At 42.2% G+C, this 24,631-nt stretch overlaps 1 protein-coding gene across 5 annotated transcripts in view; it reads left to right on the top strand.

The window, feature by feature from the left end:
* The window catches only part of Rnf145 (ring finger protein 145), a 58,998-nt gene that overhangs the window by 20,998 nt on the left and 13,369 nt on the right, over positions 1 to 24,631 (top strand). For 2 of the 5 annotated variants that reach the window (XM_069993930.1, XM_069993929.1), the window contains 4 exons: positions 8,657 to 8,876; positions 11,174 to 11,282; positions 20,521 to 20,612; positions 23,567 to 23,802. In XM_069993930.1, the coding sequence (XP_069850031.1) occupies positions 8,693 to 8,876; positions 11,174 to 11,282; positions 20,521 to 20,612; positions 23,567 to 23,802 (621 nt within the window). In that variant the 5' untranslated portion in view covers positions 8,657 to 8,692. Of the gene's footprint in view, positions 1 to 357; positions 701 to 1,853; positions 1,872 to 2,902; positions 2,999 to 8,656; positions 8,877 to 11,173; positions 11,283 to 20,520; positions 20,613 to 23,566; positions 23,803 to 24,631 lie in introns of those variants that run through there. The other 3 variants (XM_069993928.1, XM_069993932.1, XM_069993931.1) reach the window with 3 other exon arrangements.

Here is a 24,631-nt window from a genome sequence, read left to right as displayed (position 1 = left end):
CGTGAGCTCACGCTCGCGGTGTTGGGGGGTGTGTGTGCGAGAGCACGTGTGTTCGGCCGGCGGGTGTCCCCGTGCGGCGCGCGACTCCAGGGAGGCCACGGCGGGCCGCGTGGGGACTGAGCGAGGCCAGAGTCTGCAGCCAGCAGGTCCCCGAGGCGGCGCGGGTGGTGGGAGCCCGGGGGCGGGGCGGGGCGCGGCGCGCGGTGGGGGGGGGGGGGACGGAGGGGGGCGCGGCCTGCGGGAGGGGCGGGGCGGGGCGCGCGGGAGGGGCGCGGCCGAGGGGAGGGGAGGGGCGGGGCGCGCGGGCGGCGCTGTGCGCAGGCGCAGAGCGCGGAAGCCGGGCGGCCGCCGCAGAGCGCCGGGGGCGAGAGGAGGAGGTGGAGGAGGCGGAGGAGGCCATGGCTGCCGCTGCCGCCGCCGCGGGCTGCTGAGGGGCTCGGCCCGAGCGCGCCTGCCGTCGCGGACGATGGTGACCGCACGGGTCGGGCTGCTGCCGCCGCCGCTACCTCCACCTCCCAAGACGCAGCAACCGAGGCCCGGCGCGGAAGAACCGCCGCTGTGAGCCGCGTCGTCCCGGCCCCCCCCCCCCCCCCCCGCGCCGCCGCCGTCTGGAGAACCGGAGGGCCGGCGCGAAGCCGGGAAGCTGAGGAGACCGGCGGCCGGCCGCGACGCCCCGCGGGGAGGGAGGCCGCCGCCCCAGGTGACCGCCCCGGCCCCGCACCCCTCCTCCGCGCCCCGGCCCGGCCCCGCGCGGCCCCCGGCCCCCGCCTCTCCCCTCGCCTCCCCGCGCCGGGGGCCGCTCTCACGTTCCGGGCCGCGCCCTCGGCCCTCTCCGCGGACCCCCTTCCCGAGCTGCCCCTTCCCGCCCTCCCCCTGTTTCCATCCCCGACCTAACCCCCCGGCGTCTTTGTCCACTTTCCCTCCCTCCCGCCTTCCTCGCGTCCCCTTCCCGCCGCAGGCTGGGCAGCCCCGACCCCGGCCAGGCCCTTTTCCGGGCGGTGCGAGGTCTGAGGGGTGCCGAGGAGGCCTGGCCGACCCTCGGAGCGGGGGAAGCCCCTGCATCACGCCTGTCAGTCTCTCTTTATCCCCCCTTCTTACACCCCGTTTCCTCCCCCCCCGCTCGCCCAGCCCGGGTTCGCCCCCATCCCACTTCTGTTTTTCCCCTCCACCCCCAGGACCCCGAGATCCGAGCCCTCCTCTGGGATGAGCGAACACCCTCCCCCCCATACCCCTTCCCCGGCCCGGGGTGTCTCTGGGCGTTGTGAACTTGGCCCGCATCTTCTCTTGGGGCCTTTTTTTTGGGGGGGGGTACGATGAGGCCGAGCCAGCCCTCGGCCAGACGCGAGCGGGGACACCCCGGCGTTTCCTGCCGGAGTAGTGGCGGAACGTCATCCCCTAGCCCCGGGCGCCCGGGGCCGGGCGCCGCCGGCCGGGATGCGCCGCGCCGCGCCGCGCCGGGGTTACTATAGTTCAGATGCGTCGGAGACGAGCGGGCGGGGGAGGGGGAAGGCGCGGGAGAGAGGAAGGGGCCTGCGCCGCGCCGAGGCCTCGGAGATTAATGGACGGCTTTAAAACCACGCCGTGTGCCGTAAACAGGAAGCTAGGCTGAAAGGAACCGAGAGGACCCCGTGCCTTTCTGTTTAAATGTATTTACAAAACCGCGGAGTGTGCAGTTCTGGTGGAGTCTTGAATCCAGCCCAAAAGGATGAGCTGTCGCCGGCTGCAGTCGTGATCCAGGCTGGGCGCCCCGTGGCAGAGGCAGTGGCGCGGCGGGTGTCCCCGGTGGATGGAGATGGCCCTGGACACCTCGCCGGGGGCCCTGCGCAGACGGGAAAAATCACAAGATTGCTAGTAGTTGGTGTGGAAATCGGGTACACACGAAGTTAGCTCGCCGCGAGCGGGAGAGGGGAGGGCCGGCTATATTTAAAGCGTGTGCCGGTGCTTATGTAAGAAGTGCATTTTCTCCCATCCTAGGCTCCAGTGTTGCTTGCGTTCAGGTCTCAGCATCCTAGCACACAGATGGACAGCCCAACACCCCCCCCCCTCTTTTTCCATCCAAAGATCCGTGGATGGTAGAATTTCTTTTTTTTTTTTAATGGTTGGAACAAAGAAAGGTTAATGATGAACGAACATTTTGGTTTTCTTCTGTTGGTGGAGGAGAAAAAAAAGTAGAAACTTTTCAGTCCTAAATTATCCTTATTAGCAGTTATTATCTAAAGTACCTATAATATCATGTTGAGTCATATCATTTTTGTTGTACCTCTTTAAGGGACAGTTTGGGAAATACGAGTGCATTCATTTTCTTGGGTACAATCGAATTTTCCATTTGTTTCCTTATTTTAACGTAGCTTTTTTTCTCTTAAAGCAGACATCAGCTGTTAGGTTACAGGCGTAATTTTTCTTACTGTTCAGGATGATTTGTTTGGTTTCATCATATTCAGGTCGAAAATACACTTTCAGAACAGTGTACACTGAAACCACTGGCTTTTCTGCCCCACAAATCGTAGTGGTAAGCATATGTAGTATACAAGACATTACTATGTGTGCTGTTTCCAAGTCTAGGGAAATCACTCGTTAAAGTTGTTATGGTCTTGTTTTTGGTCAGCATTTATTGAACTTTTATTTTGATAGATTTGGGAAAGAAATGTCATTTTTTTCTTAAGCTTGTGTGTGTGTGTGTAAGTAAATCATCTTTGAGTTACCTTTAGTTATTTAGATTACTTCGAGAGACATGATATTGGAGTATTACTTTTCTCAGTTTAAGGAGGAAATTTTAAGACTTTGCATGGAAGGTAAAACAAGAGAAAGTTTGTATATTTGGCTTTAGATATGTCAGATCTTTAAATTTTTTTTTGTTTTTAGTGATACTACTTATTTTCTAGGACTGTTTGGTATTGCTGTGGTTTTAAGAGAACTTGAAGCTCCCTTCAACTTCATAATATGGTCTGCTGACAGTGATTCTAGGAAAATATATTAAGTTTGACCCACATATTGTAGAGTAAGTAACCTTTTTATCCCAGGAAAGAAGCCTCTATTCAAGGTATCTGCAAACAAAACGAGCTCTTTAGAATTCCGTGTGGATGTGGGTTTAGTGTGTGGAGCAGAACATAGCATAAGGTACTTACTTGAGGTGATCACTACCTGCCATGTGTATTTGTATTTTAGAAAGTTTAGACTAAGGTTTTGAAAAACAGAAGTGTCTTTTCTTTTTTGGTTTTTATGTTTTGAGTTTGTTTCCTTCATGTACTTATATGTGGCCAGCCTATCCCTGGCTTGTTACAGCATCACTGAAGTCCACAAAAAAAACCCAAAAACAAAAAAAATTTAGTAAGTAAATAGTAGATGAGTTATTAAATGGGCATACTTAATTCCTTCCAACTTTCTTCTTAAAGGCATTTGAGGCTTCATTTATCTTACCATGCTATAAAGTTTGGGGGATCTTTCTTCTTGGATATTCTGTATCTGACAGGCTTAGTGACTCAGGGTTTTGTTTTTGTTGTATTTGTGAATTGGAAATTGTGGCTGGAAATTAGGGGGAAATATGTACCATTCTGTCAGTAGCCTTTTGTAATAAAGATGATCCTTGGTCAGAATTAGAGAGAGTGCTTCCCTCCCCTCCCCCGCCCAGCAGATCTATTTCTAAAACAGGATTATTTGGTTCATGTATTTTTTTCCTTTTGCTGTATCCCTTTAAGAGCGACAATTAATAGTCAAAACGGGCACATTTTAAAACCAGAGGGAAGACTGGAAGTTAGATGCCATAACTATGTATCACAAATATTAATTAGTAACAGTTCCTCTGCCTCCTTTTTTAAAATTTAATTTTATTGTCAAGGTGATGTACAGAGGGGTTACAGTTACATATGCAAGGTAGTAAATTTCTTGTAGAACTTGTTACCTCCTCCCTAATTTTTTTCCCATTTTCCCTCCCCTCGGCCCCCCTTTGTTACAAAAACTAGCAGCAATTTATATTAGACTATGAAAATAATATTTTTTTCAGTATAAAGGCTGTCAGTTCTGTTATCTTAGTAGTACTGATTTCCACGTGTGGCTAGTGAGTCGTGAGAAAATCTGCTATTCATAGATGTTGAAATCAATTCCCAACTAGACATTGAGCTACTACTGTGACCACCAGAGGAAGTAGCTCTTCCCCGAGGTCATTGAGTAGCTGAGAAGCGTTGCACATTGCAGCAACAATTCCCTCTTTAATACTGTCACCTTGGAGATTCTAGAAACCTTTGCAAATGTGACGGGATAGAAAGTAGGAAGTAGATTCACTGTTGCAAAGGATATTAGTGAGAATATTTTGGAATACTTTTTCCCAAGATACCAAGTCCCTCAGTATCCTTGGATTGATTCTGGATCCCTCTCTGATACCAAAATCTGCAGAAGCTTGAGTCTTTTCTACCTTACCACAGCTCTAGATGACTTTTTTTTTTTTTTTTGGATGCTGTCCTAGAGCTTGAACTCAGGGCCTGGACACTGTCATTGAGCTTTTGTGCTCAATCTTAGCACTCTACCACCTGAACCATAGCTCCATTTCCAGCTTTTTTGGTCATCAATTGGAATTTCCTGTCATCCCTGCCAGGGCAGGCTTTAAGCAATGATCCTCAGACCTCAGCCTCCTGAGTAGCTAGGATTACAGGTGTGAACCCCTTGCATCTGGGCCTTTAGATGACTTTTAACGCCTAATATGTAAGTGCTCTGGGTTACACTATATTATTTAGGGGATAACAACATTAAAAGAGTTATTACTTATTCACTACCGAAGTACTTTCTTTTCCATGGTATTTCCAAGTTGAGGTTAATTGAATGAATGGATGCAGAACCTGTGGAGGGTTAACTGTGAAATCAGGGCCTTTCTGAAATGCAGTTTAAGTTCCTATATGGCATAGTTTGAGATTTGGCTTTTCAGTGCATTTTTTGTTTTTTGGTGCCTGTCCTAGAGCTTGAATTCAGGGCCTGGGTGCTGTCCCTGAGCGTATTTACTCAAGGCTGGTGCTCTACTACTTGAGCCACAACTCCATTTCCAGATTTTTGGTGGTTAATTGGAGATAAGCGTCTCATTGACTTTCCTGCCCAGGCTGACTTCATACTGCATCCTTGAATCACAGCCTCCTGAGGAGCTGAGGTTATAAGCATGAGCCACAATTCCAGGCTACAGGAAGTTGTTTTTTATTTTTACAGTAGTTTTTTGTTTGGTTTGTTTTTGGATAGAAATATTATTAAGGGCTGGGAAGGTGGCTCAGTAGTAGAGCACTTGCCTTGCATGCATGAGGCTCTGGGTTCGATTCCTCAGCATCACATAAGCAAAAAGAAAAAAAAGCCGGAAATATTATTAAAAGCTGTTCCTTTAAAATTACAGCTGGGAGCCAGTTGGTTTATGCCTGTAATCCTAGCTACTCAGGAGGCTAAGATCTGAGGATCATAGTTTTAAGCTAGTCCCAGAAAAACGATCTGAGAGACTCTTACCTCCAGTTAACTAACAAAACACCAGAGGTAGAGCTGTGACTCAAGTGGTAGAGTGCCAGCCTTGAGCAAAAACACTCAAGAACAGTGCCCAGGCCCTGAGTTTAAGCCCCAGGATAGGCCAGGAAAAAAAAAACACACAACAAAACAAAAAGTCAGAATCACAATATTTATTGTAACATTTATTGTATGTTATTGGTAGTATTAATATACACAGATATAACAGCATTTGGATTATGGGAATAACGCGATCAATAAAAACTTGTGGTGGCTCAGTGGTAGAGTGCTTGCCTTGCATGCATGAGTCCCTGGGTTCGATTCCTCAGCACCACATAAGCAAAAAGAAAAAAGCCGGAAGTGGCGCTGTGGCTCAAGTGGTAGAGCGCTAGCCTTGAGCTGAAGAGCTGAGGGACAGCGCCCAGGCCCAGAGTTCAGGCCCCACGACCGGACCCAAAAAAACAAAAAAAAACCCAACTTTTATTATTGGTGTGCTGAGTTGAGCCTCTTTTCAGGTTTAACTTTTTGTGCTAGGAAGTTAGGAAAATTGGAGGGTAAGAGAAATACTGACAAATATTTAAGCATAGCTTAGCAATCTGTCACTATAATTTCCTTCAGAGATAAATGTTTTCATTTGTCCTGTAATGTCTGAAATTATTGCCAAAGCTAGAAATGTGTTTAGCTTTCTCAGCAAAATTCTTAAAAGGATGGTGACAGAGCCAACAGTCCAGAATTATCTTTGCTCTTTAAATTTTCCTTTATCCACTTTGCTTGGCCTCTTCTGATTCCTTGGATTATTTGCAGCTCTATTATACAAAACAGGATAATCCTGATAACTCCTTTACATTTTTTCCTCTTTTTTAAAAAAAAAAAACTTTTTTTCTCTTCATTCTTAGTGTTTGCACAGAGACCTTGCAGACTCAGTGTTCAGCTTCTCCCATATGCTTGCCTGTCTGTGTAAAGGGTACCCTGATTTAGAGCGTACGGGTCCTGTGGTCCCCACTTGGAAGAGAATTTTAAACTAAGAGTGGGAGTGATTTAAGGATAGGATATTTCTTCTGCTTGTGAATTCATTATGAATTCTCTGGCTTGTGAATTTAGTACTCCAATTCTGTAAGTAAATAAGAAAAAGGACAGGACTTGTAATAGACTAAATGTGAATTTGTTAATTTTTTGTCAGTCATGGGGCTTGAACTCTGGGCCTGGGCGCTGTCCCTGCGCTCTTCAGCTCAAGGCGAGTGCTCTACTGCTTGAACCACAGCACCACTTCTGGTTTCCCAGTGCGTTATTGGAGATAAGAGTCTCATGGACTTTCCTGCCTAGGCTGGCTTTGAACCCTGATCCTCAGATCTCAGCCTCCTGAGTAGCTAGGATTACAGGCGTGAGCCACCAGCGCCCGGCTACAGGTGTGATTTTTAATTGTCATTTTCCCCCTTCTTTCTCTGTCTCCATGCTGGAAAGCTCAAGATTAACTTGTATTTTTCCAACCAAATCAGGTAATTCCCTCACTCCACCCCACCCTCCCCTCTATCTCTGTCTCTGTCTGTCTGTCTGTCTGACTCTCTCTCTCTCTCTCTCTCTCTCTCTCTCTCTCTCTCTCTCTCTCTCTCTCTCTCTATTCCACCCCCACCCTGGCGAATTTGTTAAATTTTTACTCAATAGTTCAGCTTTTTTTCACTTAGTATTCTAATAGATTTGCCATCTTTTAAAAAATAATTTTGTGACTTTTGAACTTATTTGTCCTCTTTTTAGAGAGCTTATTGTATTTCAGGCAATAAAGTGAATTTTTATGAAATTAATTGGGCTTGGGTGCTCTCTCTTAGTTTTTTCACTCAAGGCTGGTACTCTCCTATTTGAGTTATCGCTCTACTTCCAGTTTTTTGCTTTTTGTTTTTTGCTGGAGACCAATCTCTTGGGTAAAAAGACCACAGGCCAGCCTGGGCTGACCTTTTTTGCTTTAGTTATTTTTACAAGTAAGCCTCACATTTTTTCCCCCTAGGCTGGTGTCTGACCTTGTATCTTCCTGTGTATGCTTCCCTCTTAGTTAGGATTACAAGTGTGTGCCATGACTTCCAGCTTATTAGTTGTTGATATACAGTGTCCAGAACTTTTGCCTGGATTGGTCTTGAATGCCAATCCTCCCAATTTCTGCCTCTCAAGTAGCTGGGAAGCATGTGCCATCATGCCCAGACAACTTAGCAGTATTCTTATACAGGGTGGTTTGTTAAGGTCTTAGATTTGGAGTTGTTAGCTTCTTTAAAAATAAATTTTGATTTGGTCTGAGGTCATCCTAGGCAAAAGTACAAGACCCTATATGAAAAGCAACTAAAGCAGAGAGGGCTAGCAGGTTTGGCTCAGGTGGTAGAGCACTTGACAGGCAAGTGGGAGGTCATGAGTTCAAACCCCAAGTACTGCCACAAACAAACAGCAGCACTATAGCTGCACAATTTTGTATTAACTGAAGTACTTTCCAACTTAGAGGCCTGTTAACATTTAGTTTTGCCTAAAATAGTTTAACTCACTGCTTTTCTAAATATTCTTTTAGCTCTGGGATTTTTCTTCAGTTTTTCAGAAGCCCCTTTCTTGCCTTTTTTTTTTCTTGTAAATCTAAATTGAGCTCCCCAAATATTTTCTGTCAGTCCACCTTTGGTATTTCCTTCTTGGAATTTATCAGGATATCTAACTGTGTTTGGAATTTTAAAATTTCACTGTCTCCTAGTATGGAAAAATGTCACGAGGCAGCTACTCTGTTCTCCTGATTAAGAGTACACACAAATTATGTTAAGTTTTGACAATACTGAAACATGGATTTTAATTTAAAATAGCATTTTAAATAATAAACAGACCACCCAGGAAAAAACAAACCAGGTTTTGAGGTCTGATCATGTAGTAGAATCCCAGGTATGGGTAGACCTGAAAGACTAATATAAGGCTGATTTCATAAATATCTAACAATAGCTAACTATGTAGCTAAGGAATTTTAGTGTCTTCTCCCTCCGCCCCCCTCTCCAGGCTTGAACTCAGGGCCTGGGCATTTCCCTGAATGATGCTCAGATCTCAGCCTCCTGAGTAGCTCGGATTACAGGTGTGAGCCAGCAATGCCCATTAGTTTTTATGACAATCCTTTAGATTTATAAAAAGATAGCAAATATTATTTGTGTTGACTTACATTGTGCTTTCTGGATTTTAGGTCTGTCCCAAGTGAAAAAAAAGAAAGAGAAAAAGCATGGCTGCAAAGGAGAAGCTGGAGGCAGTGTTGAATGTGGCCCTGAGGGTGCCCAGCATCATGCTGCTGGATGTCTTATACCGCTGGGATGTCAGCTCCTTCTTCCAACAGATCCAGAGAAGCAGCCTCAGCAACAACCCCCTTTTCCAGTACAAGTATTTGGCTCTCAATATGCATTACGTAGGTACGTGTCTGCTCCCTCTATCTGACCTGCTGAGAGAATTCAGATGTGTGTCTTTGCACATTATCAATTTGGGTAAAGTAAGCTTCAGTTACATTGCTGTTACTGTGATTAGGAGTTGGGCCAATTTTGTTTATGGCTTTGTCTACCATGGCATGTAAATTACTAGGACTAGAGGAAAGTAGGTAGTGTTGGATTTGTTTTACTAGATAAAACTCGTCAGGCAAGAGGAAAAAGCCTGTTAAAGTGTGGTATGTGTGTTTTTGGTGGTCCTGGGATTTGAACTCAGGGCTTCAGGCTTGCCAGGTTGCGATCTTCTGCATGACCCGTGCCTTCAGCCCAACAGTTTGGTTTTCAATATGATAAAACATAAATAATGATAAGTACTTTTCAAATAACTTTTTCATTCTGATTTGTCCTTATTTTAGGGGTTGGTTATGATTCAGAAAGTAAGTTTTGAAAAGTAAGTTTTTATTCCTGAGACAACCTGATCTATTAATGAAGATAAAATACTCATTTTAATTAAATGGAATTTGGGAAATAGTAGTACAATGCAATTATTTCCTCCCTTACAAAATACTCCTGGGATTATAGTTGATATGCTTTGAGGTTAGTAGTAAAATTAATAATGAGAGATTAAGGACATTAAAGGCAAGAAATGCCGACCCAAAGTAGATAAAATTCACCCAGAATAAAAGCATCCTTAAGTTTAAGTTAGTTTTTTGTTTACCTGTAACAAGTACCACATTTTAAGAATTAACATTGTTATTATAAACTCCAGACCTTCTTTGAATGTTGTATTATAATTGTTTTAGGTTAATATTTTATTGGAATTGCTTACCACAAAGTACATCTTTCATAAAATTGTGAATGATTGTCCTGTTTCTGTGAGATTATTTTAGAAGAGCTTTTTGAGTTCACAACTGAGCTGTCAGAACCCTGTTCAGCTGTGATTGCACTGTAGAAGCAGAATATCTGGACTTAATTATATACTGTTCGTTTAGCTCCTCATTATCAACTTGGCTATGGGTTATTTGGTCCATTCTGAGTGATGCATGCTTATCCAAAACAGTGAAGATGATGTATTTATTTATTGCCAGAGCTTGAGCTTCAGAGCCTTGTGCTTCCTCAGTTTGCTTTCTCTGCTGATGTTCTACCACTTAAGTCATTCCTTCCACCCTACTTTTTGCTGACTAATTTGAGATGGAGTCTCACAGACTTTTCTGCCCTAGGCTGCTTTCAAACCACAGCTTTCCACATCTCTGTCTCTTGAGTAGCTAGGACTACAGGCCACCAGTGTGCAGCTTTAGTGAATGGCATTTTGGGGATCAAAAGCAGTTGAGCTGTTTTGCTGAGGGAGAAGGAAAGGACCTGAGTTTGTATTGTTGAATCTAAACATTTAAGTGTCTCTATCTCATAAATACTGAGCTATTATGTGTATTCATTTAGAATAAGAAATGAGGTATGTTTTTGCACAGATAGTAGGTTCCTGGTAACATATCTGGAATGTATGTCAATATTTGAAGCAATAAATAAATTCATTGTGTCAGATTGTTTTATATAGAGTAAAACAGTTATTTAGAGACCACATTAACAGAGGTTAAGAAATCCACATCCCAGAAGCACAGGGAATAGGGCTGCTGCCTCAGGTGCAAGACCTGAGATGAGCCTCAAGTCTTGGGTTTGACAGGTAGCCAGATGTACATTTCTCTAGAGTGATAAGGGTGTGTGTGTGTGTGTGTGTGTGTGTGTGTGTGTGTGTGTGTGTGTGTGTGTGTGTGTGTGTGTGTGTGTGTGTGTGTGTGTGTGTGTGTGTGTGTGTGTGTGTGTGTGTGTGTGTGTGTGTGTGTGTGTGTGTGTGTGTAAAGGAGAAAATTACTTTGAAGAGCAGTGTTTACTTGGAGCCCTGCACATCCTGTGAAACAGATAGACTGGTGTCTGGTGGAGTGATTGGAAGATACAGGAGAGAGAGAATGGGTCTTCAGGAGTTGGAGGATTATGATGGTTAATCACGAGGAACGGGAAGCCTAGAGAAACACAGGATGACATGTAGTTCTTCTTTGGGGAGCCAGAGTGCATCTTTGTATGCTGTATTTGCTTTTGAGGTAGACAAAGTCTACACTGTAATCAACAGATGTCCTATATTCTCAATTAAAACTCAGAGGTACTATGATACTGAATGAACTTTGGTAGTAAATACCTAATGAGAAAATAATTGTTTTATACTCCTAATATAACTAATTGGGAGACTAAATTAGAAGCATTTTTTAAACTTACATCTCTCTTAATTTGTGCTGCAGGTTATATCCTAAGTGTTGTGTTACTCACCCTGCCCAGACAGCATCTGGTTCAGCTGTATTTATATTTTCTGACTGCCCTGCTCCTCTATGCTGGTCATCAAATCTCCAGGTAAGCACGTGGTGGCCCCACTCTTGATATAGGTGACTAAATTCAAGTTTCCTTATGCCATTGTAGCACTGTTGAGAAGGCTATGGTGTGTACCCCAAACAGATTTTTATTCATCCATGTTTTCTAAATAAAGACTGTCATTCAAGATTAATACCTGGGGTTGTGTTCAAATTTTACTCTTGCAAAATATAAAATTCAATATGATATAGGGCTTATGATTATGTTGAAAGATTCCCCTGAGCCTCTCTGTAGTGCCTGAGAAGGGAATTTCTTAAGTCAGGCTGTGGAAACACCCGAATTCCTACAGTCTATTTTCTTCTATCACTGGAAGTCACCCCACAGTGTATGAGAATCAGAAAAAGCCACTACTTTATAAGACTGGATGACTGATAGAGATTAGTATAACTTTGAGATTAAAGACAGGGTGACTGATAGATTAATCACTGTAGCTTTGAGTTGAATTGTGTAACTTAGAACTTCTGCCTCTTTAGCAACGATATCCATTTGCCTGTGTCTCCTGGACCTAAGTTTTAGGACCCAGGTCTGTCAATAAATGTGAGCTTCCTGTCTTTTGAACAGAATGTTAAAAAGAGTTGAACCAGTGGCTCACACAGTTCATATCCTAACCCTGTCAAATTCTACTCATATGATATGTATGGTCTACATAATTTCTTATATAAGGAATGCTCTCTTTTCTTAATGATGAAAATGGGGAAAATATAACTATTTCATAGGTATAAGAAATAATATTGTGAACCCTTTTTCCTGACTTTATGTTCATCACCTTTATAATTACAATAAAAAATTGGAAAAAAAAAAAAGTTCAACCAGAAGTGACACTATAAATATAATAGGGCAACTCCAAGTTTTGGAGGTATAATTTCTTCTAAAACTTACATTTCATGACTTACTATTGCAATGTACTTAGTATAATGAAATAACACTCCAATTCTGTGAGGAGTGACAGCTGCCTTACGTATAGAAAAGGTAATAAGAGGTCTAAACCACAGGTTTTAGTGTAGGTATGAATTTAATCTTAGAAATAGCATTTTTATGTTACTACAATTGAGTTTTAGAGAATCTTAATTTTTTTTCTTCTGATTATAAAATTATAATGCCTACTGCAGATAATTTTTGGGAAATAATAGAAGACTAGAAAGACAGTAGCAAGCACTTGAATTATATCATGCAGAGATAGACCTGTGATTCTCACGGTCTGTTTAGTTCTTTCTTACCTTTGATTTCTCAGCTGTATGGTGCAGACAAAAGAATGACATTAACTACTAAGCAACCACTAGCTCTTGCACCCTCTGGATGCATGACTACGGTCTTCCCTAATATCTGCATCTCAATCCCCTAGTTTTTTCAAGAAACTTCATTGTCTCATATTTGTCTACTCCCTTTCTACCTATTTTATTTCCTCTGTGCAGGATGTTAGGGGTGGTTTTCTTTTAAGCTTCTACTGTCTTCCATTCTCCTAGGTCAGGTCATGTCCCCTGATGTTGCAAAGTCTACTCTGTCTGACTTACCCTGGGTTGCCTCTAATCCTCACAATGCTCAGTCCAGGCAGTGCTCTGCTCAGAAGTGGAGCACTCACCCTTGTCATTTTGTGTCACACATGGATGTCCCCAGGTTGATGCTGTAAAGCTATCTAGGAGTTTACTGGCTGGTACTGACATAGACAACATAATGCCCTTCCCTAGGGACCACTAGTCCGAATCCCAGGCACATTCCATTGGCACTTCCTGGACACCTCTGAATGTCTTTTCAGGATCAGCTTGGAGACACTTCTCTATCCTTATTTACTCATTCTTTTAATTGTTATTGTAAAGGTGAGGTACAAAGGGGTTACAGTTATATAAATCAGTACATTTCTTTTTGGATAATGTCACCCCCTCCTTCTCTCTCTCCCAGTTTATTTATTCATTCTTGAACAAAAGTAGCAATTAGGATCTAGGCTCTAGAGTCTCTACCTTTTTTTTTTTTTTTCCTAGTACCAAGGCTTGAACTTTGGGCCTAACCCTCTCACTTAGCACTGATACTCTGCCAGTTGAGCCGTGCCTCCAGTCTAGCTTTTTTGCTGATCAATGGAGATAATCTTGTGGATTTTTCTGCCTGGGTTGGCGTCTAACCACAGTCCTCAGATTTCAGCCTGAGTAGCTGAATTATAAGGATTATAGGGGTGGGCCACCAGTGCCTGCTTGGAGTCACCGTTTCATTGATTGAGGGAGTGTCCAGGCTCCTATTCCCCATGCAGATAGTTCTTGGATGGATGGTTAAATGGTCAGATGACTTGGGTTCACAAGGCAGATGATGGATTCATTACTCTGTGACCTTGGCTATCACCAGAAAAACAAGCCTTAGTTTCCTGTCCTGTAAAGTGGTGTTCATATCTGCAGGAGTGATTGTTAAGTTTCAATAAGATAAAGTTGTTGACTTTGAAGGCAGTGGTACTAGGGTTTGAACTCAGGGCTTAGCATTTGCTAGGGAGATGGCCTACTGCTGAGCTAAGCCTCCAGCTCTGGTGAATTTTTTCCACTGCTTATATATGCTATTTTTGATAATGCAGCAATGCTGTATGAGGATTTGCTTGTGTTAGTAATTTAAAAAAATGATTTTAAATTGGATACTTGTGACTCATGCCTGCAATCTTAGCTACTTAGGAGTCTGAGAACGAAAGGATAATGGTTTGAGGGCAGTCCCCACTGAAAAATTCAAGAGATCCCTTGATTGCTGGGAATAGTGGCACACCTGTCATCTTAAGCTAAGCGGGAGGCTGAGATTGGGAGGATCAGAGGTTGAGGCCAATGTGGACAGGAAAAAACTCCTCAGTTATTAGCTGAGTGCAGTGGTGCAGACTTGGTCATCCTAGCTATGAGGGGAAACCTCAAATAAGTAGATCTCTGTCCAGCCATGTGCCAAAGCAGGAAAATAATTGGAAATTTCATAAGCTCTCGGAAACCTGGGTATCTGCTTTTCCTAAAGACATGCATTCTCATAATGCAGCTGATTAAAATGAATCTGAGGACTTGTTAGGAATTTGATTGTAAAATAAAATATAGCTTGCACTGTGGAAGAATTAAACATTAGAAAATCTATGGTGTCTCTCAGTGTAATCCAAGCTTTTAATAATAGTGTTCTAATTGATCTGATTAGAATTTGATAACTCACATTCCTTAATTTTTAAAATTACTGAACTCTGCTTTTCATTCTGAATGATGGAAGGAATTTATTTTGCACTATGAATCCTAGTTTATAATTGGGACTGTCTAGAGCAAAACTGTGTGTGACACATCATTCTTATGGGGCTCTTGGCCACAGTTCCTACCCACAGTTGTGTTTTTCTGTATAAGTTTTAAACTGCAGTATCTTCAATTATTTATCTTATTGTTATGTTTATGAATCAGCTTATCAGTTTTGTATGTCTATGACCTGAATTCAGTGTCTGCTGCACTGTGGATAATCCTGGCTTAGGAGTGTATAAGCTTGGTTTCAAGTGAAAAACTTTCCCAAGGGGTTGTTTATATATAAAATTCAACTAACTAGCGCTCTTTCAATGAAAAACATGTGTGATTCTAAGCTGTATGTCCAGGGCTTCTCTGTCTTGGAACCATTCATATTATAACTTTGCTCATTCTTTGTCATGCAGACAAACTATCACTACCTGTCAGCACTTTAGACTACTGAAAAGTGTCCCTAAATATTGTCACATGTTATCTCCTGGTTAGCAAAGATGTCCTTAGTTGAGAACCACTACTGTAGTTAACAGGAGTTGTTAGCAGGATTTTTATCATTTATGTACTTCAATATCTAGGTGGGAAGTACAAAAATAACTGTAGAGAGAAGCAGGGTGTGGAAACAATTTAACTAAACTCTGGGTAGATGAACAATTCAGGTGCCAACACTGTGCTATTGTGTGTCAGGTGCGTGTGTGCGTGTGTGTGTGTGTGTGTGTGTGTGTGTATATCTAGGTACTCAAATCTTAGGATCTATGATCTCTAGTGTTGTAGATCTTTATGTTTGCTCATATTTCAAGAGATGACTTGGAGAATTCCCTGATTTGTTTTGTGTGAAAATAGACTGGTTTTTTGGAATTAGCATCTTTGGAAAGCTTCCTGGACAGTGTAGATTGTCTTTAGGTATTCCCAGGACTGACTCAGATTGTGTAAGAGACTGTTGTGCAAAAGTCCTTCATCACTCGGTGGAGTAAGTTCCTAGTTTTATTGTTGTGGTTCCTTCATTTTTGTAACTTGTATGCTGCTTCTTTTTTTTTTTTTTTTTTTTTTCTTTTGGTTGGTCGTGGGGCTGAACTCTGGGCCTGGGCACTGTCCCTCAGCTCTTCAGCTGTAGACTAGCGCTCTACCACTTGAGCCTCAGTCCCACTTCTGGCTTTTTCTGCTTATGTGGTGCTGAGGAATCGAACTGAGGGCCTTATGCATGTAAGACAAGCACTCTACCACTGAGCCACCTTCCCAGCACCGTGTATGCTTCTTTATAGCAAGATATTTTTCTAATTGTAAGCTGTCCTTAAGGTCTTTTTCATAAATTGTATACATTGCCTATGCCCTGGAGGGTTTGGTTAGAAGAGATGGGTGTCACAGGGGATCAGAGGAGAACATTTTCAGAGTGTTTAGTCTGTTCGTACTTAGGGTTGATTGTCAGCATTCCACAAATTACACAAATGGAAAAATATTTAAGAAGAAAAATACTTGGTCACAAGTATTCTTGCTACTGAACAATTAAATAGATTTTGCCACTTAGATTTTCTAAAGTGAAAATGACAAACAGCTCATTTCTTTGTATAAAAAGTAATCGTCAACTATTACAAGTTAGAATTTCCTGTCCGTTACTATCGCCTAATTTTTTCTTCTTTTTTTGTGAAAATACTGTACAGAGGGGTTACAATTATATAGGCAAGATAATAAGTACATTTCTTATCAAGCATTGTAGCCTCCTCCTTTGTTTCCCCTTCCCATCCCCCCCCAATCCTCTTCCCCTCCTCCCCCCCATATCACCTAATTTTTTTTTTTTTGTCGGTCGTGGGGCTTGAACTCTGGGCCTGGGCGCTGTCCCTCAGCTCTTCAGCTCAAGGCGAGCGCTCTACCACTTGAGCTATAGCGCCACTTCCGGTTTTCTGGTGGTTTATTGGAGATAGGAGTCTCATGGTCTTTCTTGCCCGGGCTGGCTTTGAACCGCGATCCTCAGATCTCAGCCTCCTGAGTAGCTAGGATTACAGGCGTGAGCCACCAGCGCCCGGCTTCACCTAATTTTTTAATTAAAGATGACTCATGAATTTTGGGTAGCCCCTTCTCTGGATTCTTCTTATTTATAGGCTTAAAAATTACATTTATCTTTATTTACTTATTTATTGAGAATGAGTCTTATCATTGGGACTGAATAACACCCTGGATCGTATGTAAAGTGAATACTGAGATCCATGTTAGCATCAGTCCTTGTACTTTAGTTCTCCACAGATTGGCATGTGGTGCCTACTGAATAATTTTGCCTTCAACACAGTCACTACCCAGGTTCTGGGGCCAACTGTCTTTATTGGGGGATGGGACTTACTGGCTTCAAATGGGGAGTTCTGGAAACAGGTGATTGAAGCTGGGGGGTGACTTGGAAAGATGTTGATTTCTGGGCTGGAATGATTGGTGCACAGATCAGACTGGGCAGCAACAGGGAAGGTCCAGGTATGGGGAGAGCCAGAGCTCTTCCAGCATCTACTAGGGCACTGGAAAAGGAGTGTGGTGTGATAGTGTGTGTGGGTGGAAGTTGCTCATCTTCAGGGTTGTGGTTATGGCCTGCAGGTTGACTGCTTATTCTTCTGGAATGTAGAACTTCCTTTGTGCCCCATGGTTGTAGAAATCACAAAGTGTAATGAGTATACAGAATGAAGAAGACTTAAAAAGAATATAAAGGGAAGGATTTAAAAGGTAAGAGAAAGCTGAAAAAACAAAGGCTGGAATAAAAGGTTGGGTAAGAGAAAATAGTTACATTAATACCTGTATAATAACCCTGTAAAGTAAGTAAAATAAGTATTTAACATAAATTAAAGTGGAACTTCTTAGATGAAAAAAGAACCTAGCAAGAAAAAAGAATAAAAGTTGGAATTTTTAAAGAGAGCTGTGGACTTAATTTTTTAAAAGACAAATATAAAACCTTTGTCAGCCTCCCAGCACTTGGTATTTATTTTTATAGCATCTTTCACAGCTGTAATTAAGTATCTGTAAGGGCAAGTCTTGCTCCTGGCCTAGTTTGTAAGCTGTGATGCAGTGAACGTGGCTTTTCTACTGCATCCCCTCGGACCCTGGCAACTCTGTACAGCAAACTCAAAAGTTTAGGCCATGGTAAAAAGCTTAAAAGAAATACAAGCTTTTACAAAGAAGATAAACTGAAGAAGACCATGAAATAATTAAGGAATAGTTCAGCAGTAAGAAATTGTAGAGCAGTGTTGGGTTTGCTAAATTATAATAAAACATTTAAGAGGAAAAGAGACCAAACAGAGGGCTGGGATTGTGGCTTAGTGGTAGAGTGCTTGCCTACTATGCATGAAGCCCTGGGTTTGATTCCTTAATACCACATAAACAGAAAAAGCCAGAAGTGGCGCTGTAGCTCAAGTGGTAGAGTGCTTGCCTTGAGCAAAAAAGAAGCTCAAAGACAGTGCCCAGGCCCTGAGTTCAAGCTCAGGACTGGCCAAAAAACAAACAAAATCAGAGTTGAGGTGATACAGCCAGAGACCCTGCTGTGAGATCTTATTACTGAGTGCTCCTGGGATCCCAAACCTTTCAATTGAGGTGCAGTTCATGTAATAAAAAACCCAGCTCTTTGATTTTTCAAGTGGCATATAGAATTCATGGAGCCATTACCTTTATCTAATTCCAATACACTTTATGACCCCACAGTAAAACCCAGTATCCTTAGGTGCATACTCCCTCCTGCCCATCTCCCTGTCTTGACAACCATGCTTTCTGTCTTCCAGCTTTCTTTTTTTCCTTTTTTTTGGGGGGGGGGGGGCGGTCTGGTCGTGGGGCCTGAACTCTGGGCCTGGATGCTATCCCTCAGCTTTTCAGCTCAAGGCTAGCACTTTACCACTTGAGACAGCGCCACTTCCGGCTTTTTTTTCTGCTTATGTGGTGCTGAGGAATGGAATACTACAGGGCCTCAAGCTTGCAAGGCAAGCTTTCTACCACTGAGCCACCTTCCCAGCCCCTTCCAGCTTTCTTTTATACTCTTCTCTGGACCACGTTTTATCTGGGCCTGTTGGGAGGGATGTGCTGTGGTGACAAGAAACATTTGGGCTTTGGAGTCTCAGATAGCACTGGAACTGTACTTAGGTAGTGTTGGAACTCTACATTTATTTCTTTAATAACATTTCAAAGCCTAAGTATTAATAGTTTTGGTATGCATAGTTTGTTTTAAATTTTGTAATTCTTAATTAGTTTCTATCCTAGAATGTATAAAATTGTTAGTTACATTGGATGATACTAAAATAATCAGAAATTTCAGTGTTATTTGCACATACAAACATTTGTGCCTCTTTACCTTACAACAAGGTTACTCAGCCATCATATGATTGACATATTAGACCAGACAATCCTCCTGTACATTGTAGAATGTTTAGGCTTCATTTACGAGGCATCAGCCACAGTTTCCTCTCCCCCCTCCACCTCCCCCCCCGCCCCCAGATGTAAAAACAAAAATGTTTCTGATACTGCAACATGTCTTCCGTTGGAAATTGCTCATAATTGACAAATGCTGATTAAAAATCTTCCATGTGGCCGGGTGCTGGTGGCTCACACCTGTAATCCTAGCTATTTAGGAGGCTGAGACCTGAGGAACACAGTTCAAAGCCTGTCCAGGCAGAGAAGGCCCTTTGAAACCTTTACCTCCAAGTAACCACTCAGAGCCCAGAAGTGGTGCTGTGGCTCAAAGTGGTAGAGTGCTAGCCTTGAGCAGAAGAGCTCAGGGACAGTATTCAGACCCCAAGTTGAAGCCCCACAACTGAAAGAAAAAAAAAGTTTTCTGTTGAGGAGCTGCTGTGTCTTCTATCCTAAGACACTGAATATGTTGTATAGTAGAAGTTAGCAGAAATGAGACTTGCTCCATCACCTGTGGAACTAGTTATTCTCAGATTTTTACATTTATCCCTCAGACTATTACACTGTACCTACTCCTTTAATATTTGTAATTTTAGTTTTAAATTTTGAATGTTTAACAGTACTCTGTCACTTGAACCATTCTTTGGTTATGCTATGCTAAAGGAATTCAAGTTGATTGCCTAACAGGAAGTAATTTTGTGGAAAAAGTAAACACAGAATTTGAGTGTGTTTAGAAATACTTGAAACATACAAATTATTTTAAGTTATAATGCAAAAATATTCAACAGTTGAAGGGGAGCAGTTCTTAAACCCAGATTTTTTTTCCCTCGGTGTTAGATGAACTTAGGATAATGGTCTTCTAGAAAGCCCACTTAACTTACTGCCAATAATTCTTTTTGTGTTTACTGTTTTTTTTAAATTATTAATTGTGAAAATACCATACAGAAGGGTTACAATTACATGGGCAAGTTAGTGAGTATGTGCTTCCTGCTTATACTTTCTCAAGAGTGTAAAAGGCTCCTATGTTTCTATTTAAAGCTTACTTCTTCTCAGCCATCACATGTTAAATAAACTACATTTAAAAAGCAACATTTTATATGACCTAATATTTGTTTCAAAATAAATATGTAGCCTAAGTATTGTAATTCTTGTTATATATTCCGTGTCGATTTGAAAATAACATTTTTTTAAAGCAATATCTTGCTGTGAGCCTGAGTTTTGTAATTTGTTTGAGATTTGGAATATAATTGGGGACAGACTTGGGTGGTGGTGGGGGGGCTAAGACAGGTGGTGGTAGAGGCAAGCCAGAGGGGGAATTTAATGTACCATCACTAGATACTTTCAGTTAAGGAGGGATTGAGAGACATTGGCTTTTTATTGAAATACTGAAAAGGCCATGAGAAGAAAGGCAGTTCTACTAGTAAAGCTCTGGCAGCCATCTCTACCTAGTAAAATTCAACTTCAGTTCATTGTGTCTGTATTTCATGCATTGAAGGAGATGAAGTCCATGACTATGTAATTCTTTGTATCTGGGCCTTCCCTTAGGTACAGAAAGAACAGTATTAACATAAGCTTTTATGAGACTACTGCTTCTCTCCCTCATCCAGTAGGTTAATTTTTTTTTTTTTCCCCTTTAGGGACTATGTTAGGAGTGAACTGGAGTCTGCCTATGAAGGACCAATGTACTTAGAACCTCTCTCCATGAATCGCTTTACCACAGCCTTAATAGGTAGGTACTGTTAAAGAATCCAAATGTAAGTAGAGTCTAGCCAGTCTAACTGTCTTACAATGAAAGTGGTACTTAGGCTCTTGAAAATTATTCAAACACTGGAAATTTATTCATGGTGACTTTTCATGTTTTCTTCCTCTCCCCTTCCTTCCATCTCCCGTCCCCTTCCCTCCATCTGCGTTCCCCTTCATCTCCCCTACCCTCCTTCCTCACCTTCTCTCCTCTGTTCCCTTCCCTCTCTTCTCTTCTTCCTTTCCCTCCCTGCAGCATTCAGTGCTGGCTATTGGAGTTGTTGTGGGTTTCTGTGGGCTGATGCAGGCCTACAGAACCTAAAGCTGCACAGTCACAAGCTCATCACGTGTGGCTGCTGAGCATCTGAAATGTGCTCCTTCCAAATTAAGATGCACTGCACATGCAGACTACGCACCCAAGTACCCACTTAGTTCAAAACAGGGATGCAGAATTGTTTTTTTAATTTTTTTAAGTATGTATTAAATATAATTGATATTCGGAGCACACTTGATGCTGTATTATTGTGTATTAATTTTTACCTGTTTTTAACTTTTAAGATGAAACTATTATATACTTTAAATATATATATGTATATGTATATGTATTTCATTATATTTCTCAAGTAATAAAGAGCTAGTGAAGGGCTGCCTTTTCTTCCCATGTCAGGTGATTCTAGAACACAAATGCCTGTAGGAGTTCCCATGTTAACTAATTTGTAGAGGCAAAGGAGTTTCCTGAAAGGTAGAAAGGAGTCTCAGAAACCACATGGGATTTTCTTAGGGCCTATTCCAGAGGACCTCTAGAGTGAACCTGTGTTGAACTTTGAGATTCTCAGGAACTAAGAATAGAGACAAAAGCAGCCAGTGGGAAGTACGTGCCAAGCACCAAGGATACTGCAGGGTAGAGAGCCAGGGTGATAGGGTTAATCCTGGGAACCCATAAAAAAGTGCCCAGGGAAGGTTAGTTTTGCATGTCTCATATCTAGAGAGCAGCAGTTCCACGGCCAAGTAGGAACTATCCTACGCCTACTCCCTTCTCCTTTCTGTGCCTGCTCTAGTCCTGGGTAAGCCCAGAGGAGAGGAAGATGTTCCTAAGAAAAAGGGAGAAGCCAGCCACAGTTGGCTTTCTCTTGTGTAGGTTTTCTGTCTGTAGTACAGTGCGGGAGGGAGAGGAGGGCCTCAGTGAGACATGTCTTAACTCCCAATTGGTTTCACAGTTTGGGTATTATTAGGGGAACACTGTGAAACCAAAGCTAGACTTGCCTCAAATTGCATTAAGTGCAGAAGAACATATCTGCTTTCAGAAGATAGCGGGAGAAAAAGTATTACTTTAAGACTCTGTCTTCTAAATTAGTGTGTCTAATAATGGTAGTATTCTGTTGTAGAAATATTTGCTAGGTTAGAAAATTATAAAAAAAATTTTTGTGTGATGCACATACCTTTACACACATTCCTTAAATCTTAGTGGCTTGTAGCAACTTTTTACTGAGAGTCCTCTAATAAGGAAGTGAAATATCCATAAACTAATAAGTAACATTTTCTTCTTTGATTTTTAAGTATGTGCCCTTTTTTCTCTTCTATTTCAGTAATAAACTTTTCATGAAAACCAGAGTAATTAGAATATGTCATGATTTCTCAAGGTTGCACACTTCTTGGAGAAGCTTAATAGTAGCTTCTGAAGCCATAGGGTATATTGTGACTTTGATTTATCCAGGATTACCCGTTGGGATAGGCACATTAGAAGCAGGCAGCTTGTTCTCTGGGAGCTGCAAGGGAGATTCCACCAGCAGTGTGACTAACACTGACAGTGTGACTCCTTCCTTCTTTGACCTGCATAGAATGAGCAGTCCTCTCAAAGAGAGTATGTCCTGTGAGTCATGTTCTTCATAAAGAAGATAAATGGACCCTGTAATACCAGAACTGAGCTCTGCTTGTGCTGGCTGGCATAGATTTCTGGGAATTTGAGAGTTTAGAGGAAGTTTATGTCATGCAGAATAAGGAAATTTTAAGTGCCATAGCTCTGAGCATAAGAAAGTAAGATTGCCAAAATGGGTTTCCTTTGAGCCTTTCAAAGAAATATGTTTGTGTTTATTCACCAAAACCACTACAATTTTATGATGGAATCACTTTCTTTTTTTATAGTCCAGGACAGGTAAAAATGGAGTGTCTTTGCAGAAGAGCTGCATGGGAACAGTAGCAACTGAGTTACTATAAATGAATCAGACATTTAAAAAATACTTTTCTCCATGTTAGATCTGCTGTTAGAAATGTGATGAAGATTGGTGCAGATTTATGCTGCTGTTTTCGAATCATGCCGAAGAAATATGTAGTCAGAATTTATAGAATTCTTCACACTGAAAGTTATCTATCAGACAGAAACACAGATCTCCCAGTGTACTGTCTGGGAGGTCTCTGTCTCAGCAAAGGCTGAGAAGAGAGGGGAGACAGGAATAGGAAGCCTGCGGTGTTGGCAAGGGCAGTGTGAGCACTGGATCTAAAGGAAACCCATCGCATTACAATGCACAACTGTCTAACTCTCCAGAGCAAATAAATAGCAAAGCAAGGGAAAGAGCGATAGTCACAGCAGGACTACAGTCATGAGAAAAGTCAGGATTTGGTCTTGAGGTATTCGATTCTTTATTATTTTTGCCTTCATTAGAGTAGTGAACCCAAAATGAATGCCATGTGCCTGGCACTCAGCTCATTTAAGTCTCACAGCACCCTTGGAGGAACAGTGTTCTTAGCACCACTTTCCAGAAAGCCAAGGATTTTTTTGTTTTGTTTTGTTCCAAAACCTTAAAATTTGAGGTAAAATATTATCCAAAAGATCTTGGGCCCTTTCAGAAACTCATCCTCCTGATCAGCAGTGATTTTTGTTAGAATTTGTGGCTTCTGCATGCTGGTAGAGGATGCATTGTGAATGCCTCTCCTTCCCTGTTCCAGGTCAGCTGGTGGTGTGCACTCTTTGCTCCTGTGTCATGAAGACCAAGCAGATCTGGCTCTTCTCTGCTCACATGCTTCCTTTGCTTGCTCGGCTCTGCCTCGTTCCTCTGGAAACCATTGTGATCATCAACAAGTTTGCTATGATTTTCACTGGATTGGAAGTTCTCTATTTTCTTGGGTCCAACCTTTTAGTACCATACAACCTTGCTAAGTCTGCATACAGGGAATTGGTTCAGGTAAGACTGAACTGGGCCGAATCCTACATGAATATTTAGGACCTAATAGTCATAGTTTGGTACCATTCTTTATTACAGCTAGAAATAGAAAGTATTTTCAGCCCAATTAGGAGCATATGAGATTCTTTCCTAGGAAGTCCTGTTGAAAGAAGGTGAGGTGGTAATTTTCTGGGAGCATATCCTAATGCTGAGGTTTGTAGCTGTGTGACCTTCGGACTACTACTTGTCTGGACTTTCTGGAAAGGGGAGCTAAGAAGAACGCTTCCTCCTAGGGTGCTGTGAGACTTAAATGAGCTGAGTGCCAGGCACATGGCATTTCATTTTGGGTTCACTACTCTAATGAAGGCAAAAATAATAAAGAATCGAATACCTCAAGACCAAATCCTGACTTTTCTCATGACTGTAGTCCTGCTGTGACTATCGCTCTTTCCCTTGCTTTGCTATTTATTTGCTCTGGAGAGCTAGACAGTTGTGCGTTGTAATGCGATGGGTTTCCTTTAGATCCAGTGCTCACACTGCCCTTGCCAACACCGCAGGCTTCCTATTCCGTCTCCCCTCTCTTCTCAGCCTTTGCTGAAACAGAGACTTCCCAGACAGTATACTGGGAGATCTGTGTTTCTGTTTGATTTGATGGATAATTTTCAGTGTGAAGTTCATCTTCAGGTCTATTTTTTTGTATATTGGCTGTGTGTTTGGGACCTTAAGGAACAGGAATCTCTCAGATCTCCACATTCTTCCTGAGAGAGATGTTCTCGTCTGCCCCTAGGCAAGAATAGTTTCTGAATTTTGTGTCTTGGCATTCTTTGTGAGATGAGAAATTTATCTTCCT

This window comes from Dipodomys merriami, unplaced genomic scaffold, assembly GCF_024711535.1.
Source record: "Dipodomys merriami isolate MVZ:Mamm:240054 unplaced genomic scaffold, mDipMer1.0.p SCAF_44, whole genome shotgun sequence".
Taxonomy (NCBI): domain Eukaryota; kingdom Metazoa; phylum Chordata; class Mammalia; order Rodentia; family Heteromyidae; genus Dipodomys; species Dipodomys merriami.
This window is presented reverse-complemented; position numbering and strand designations above follow the sequence as displayed.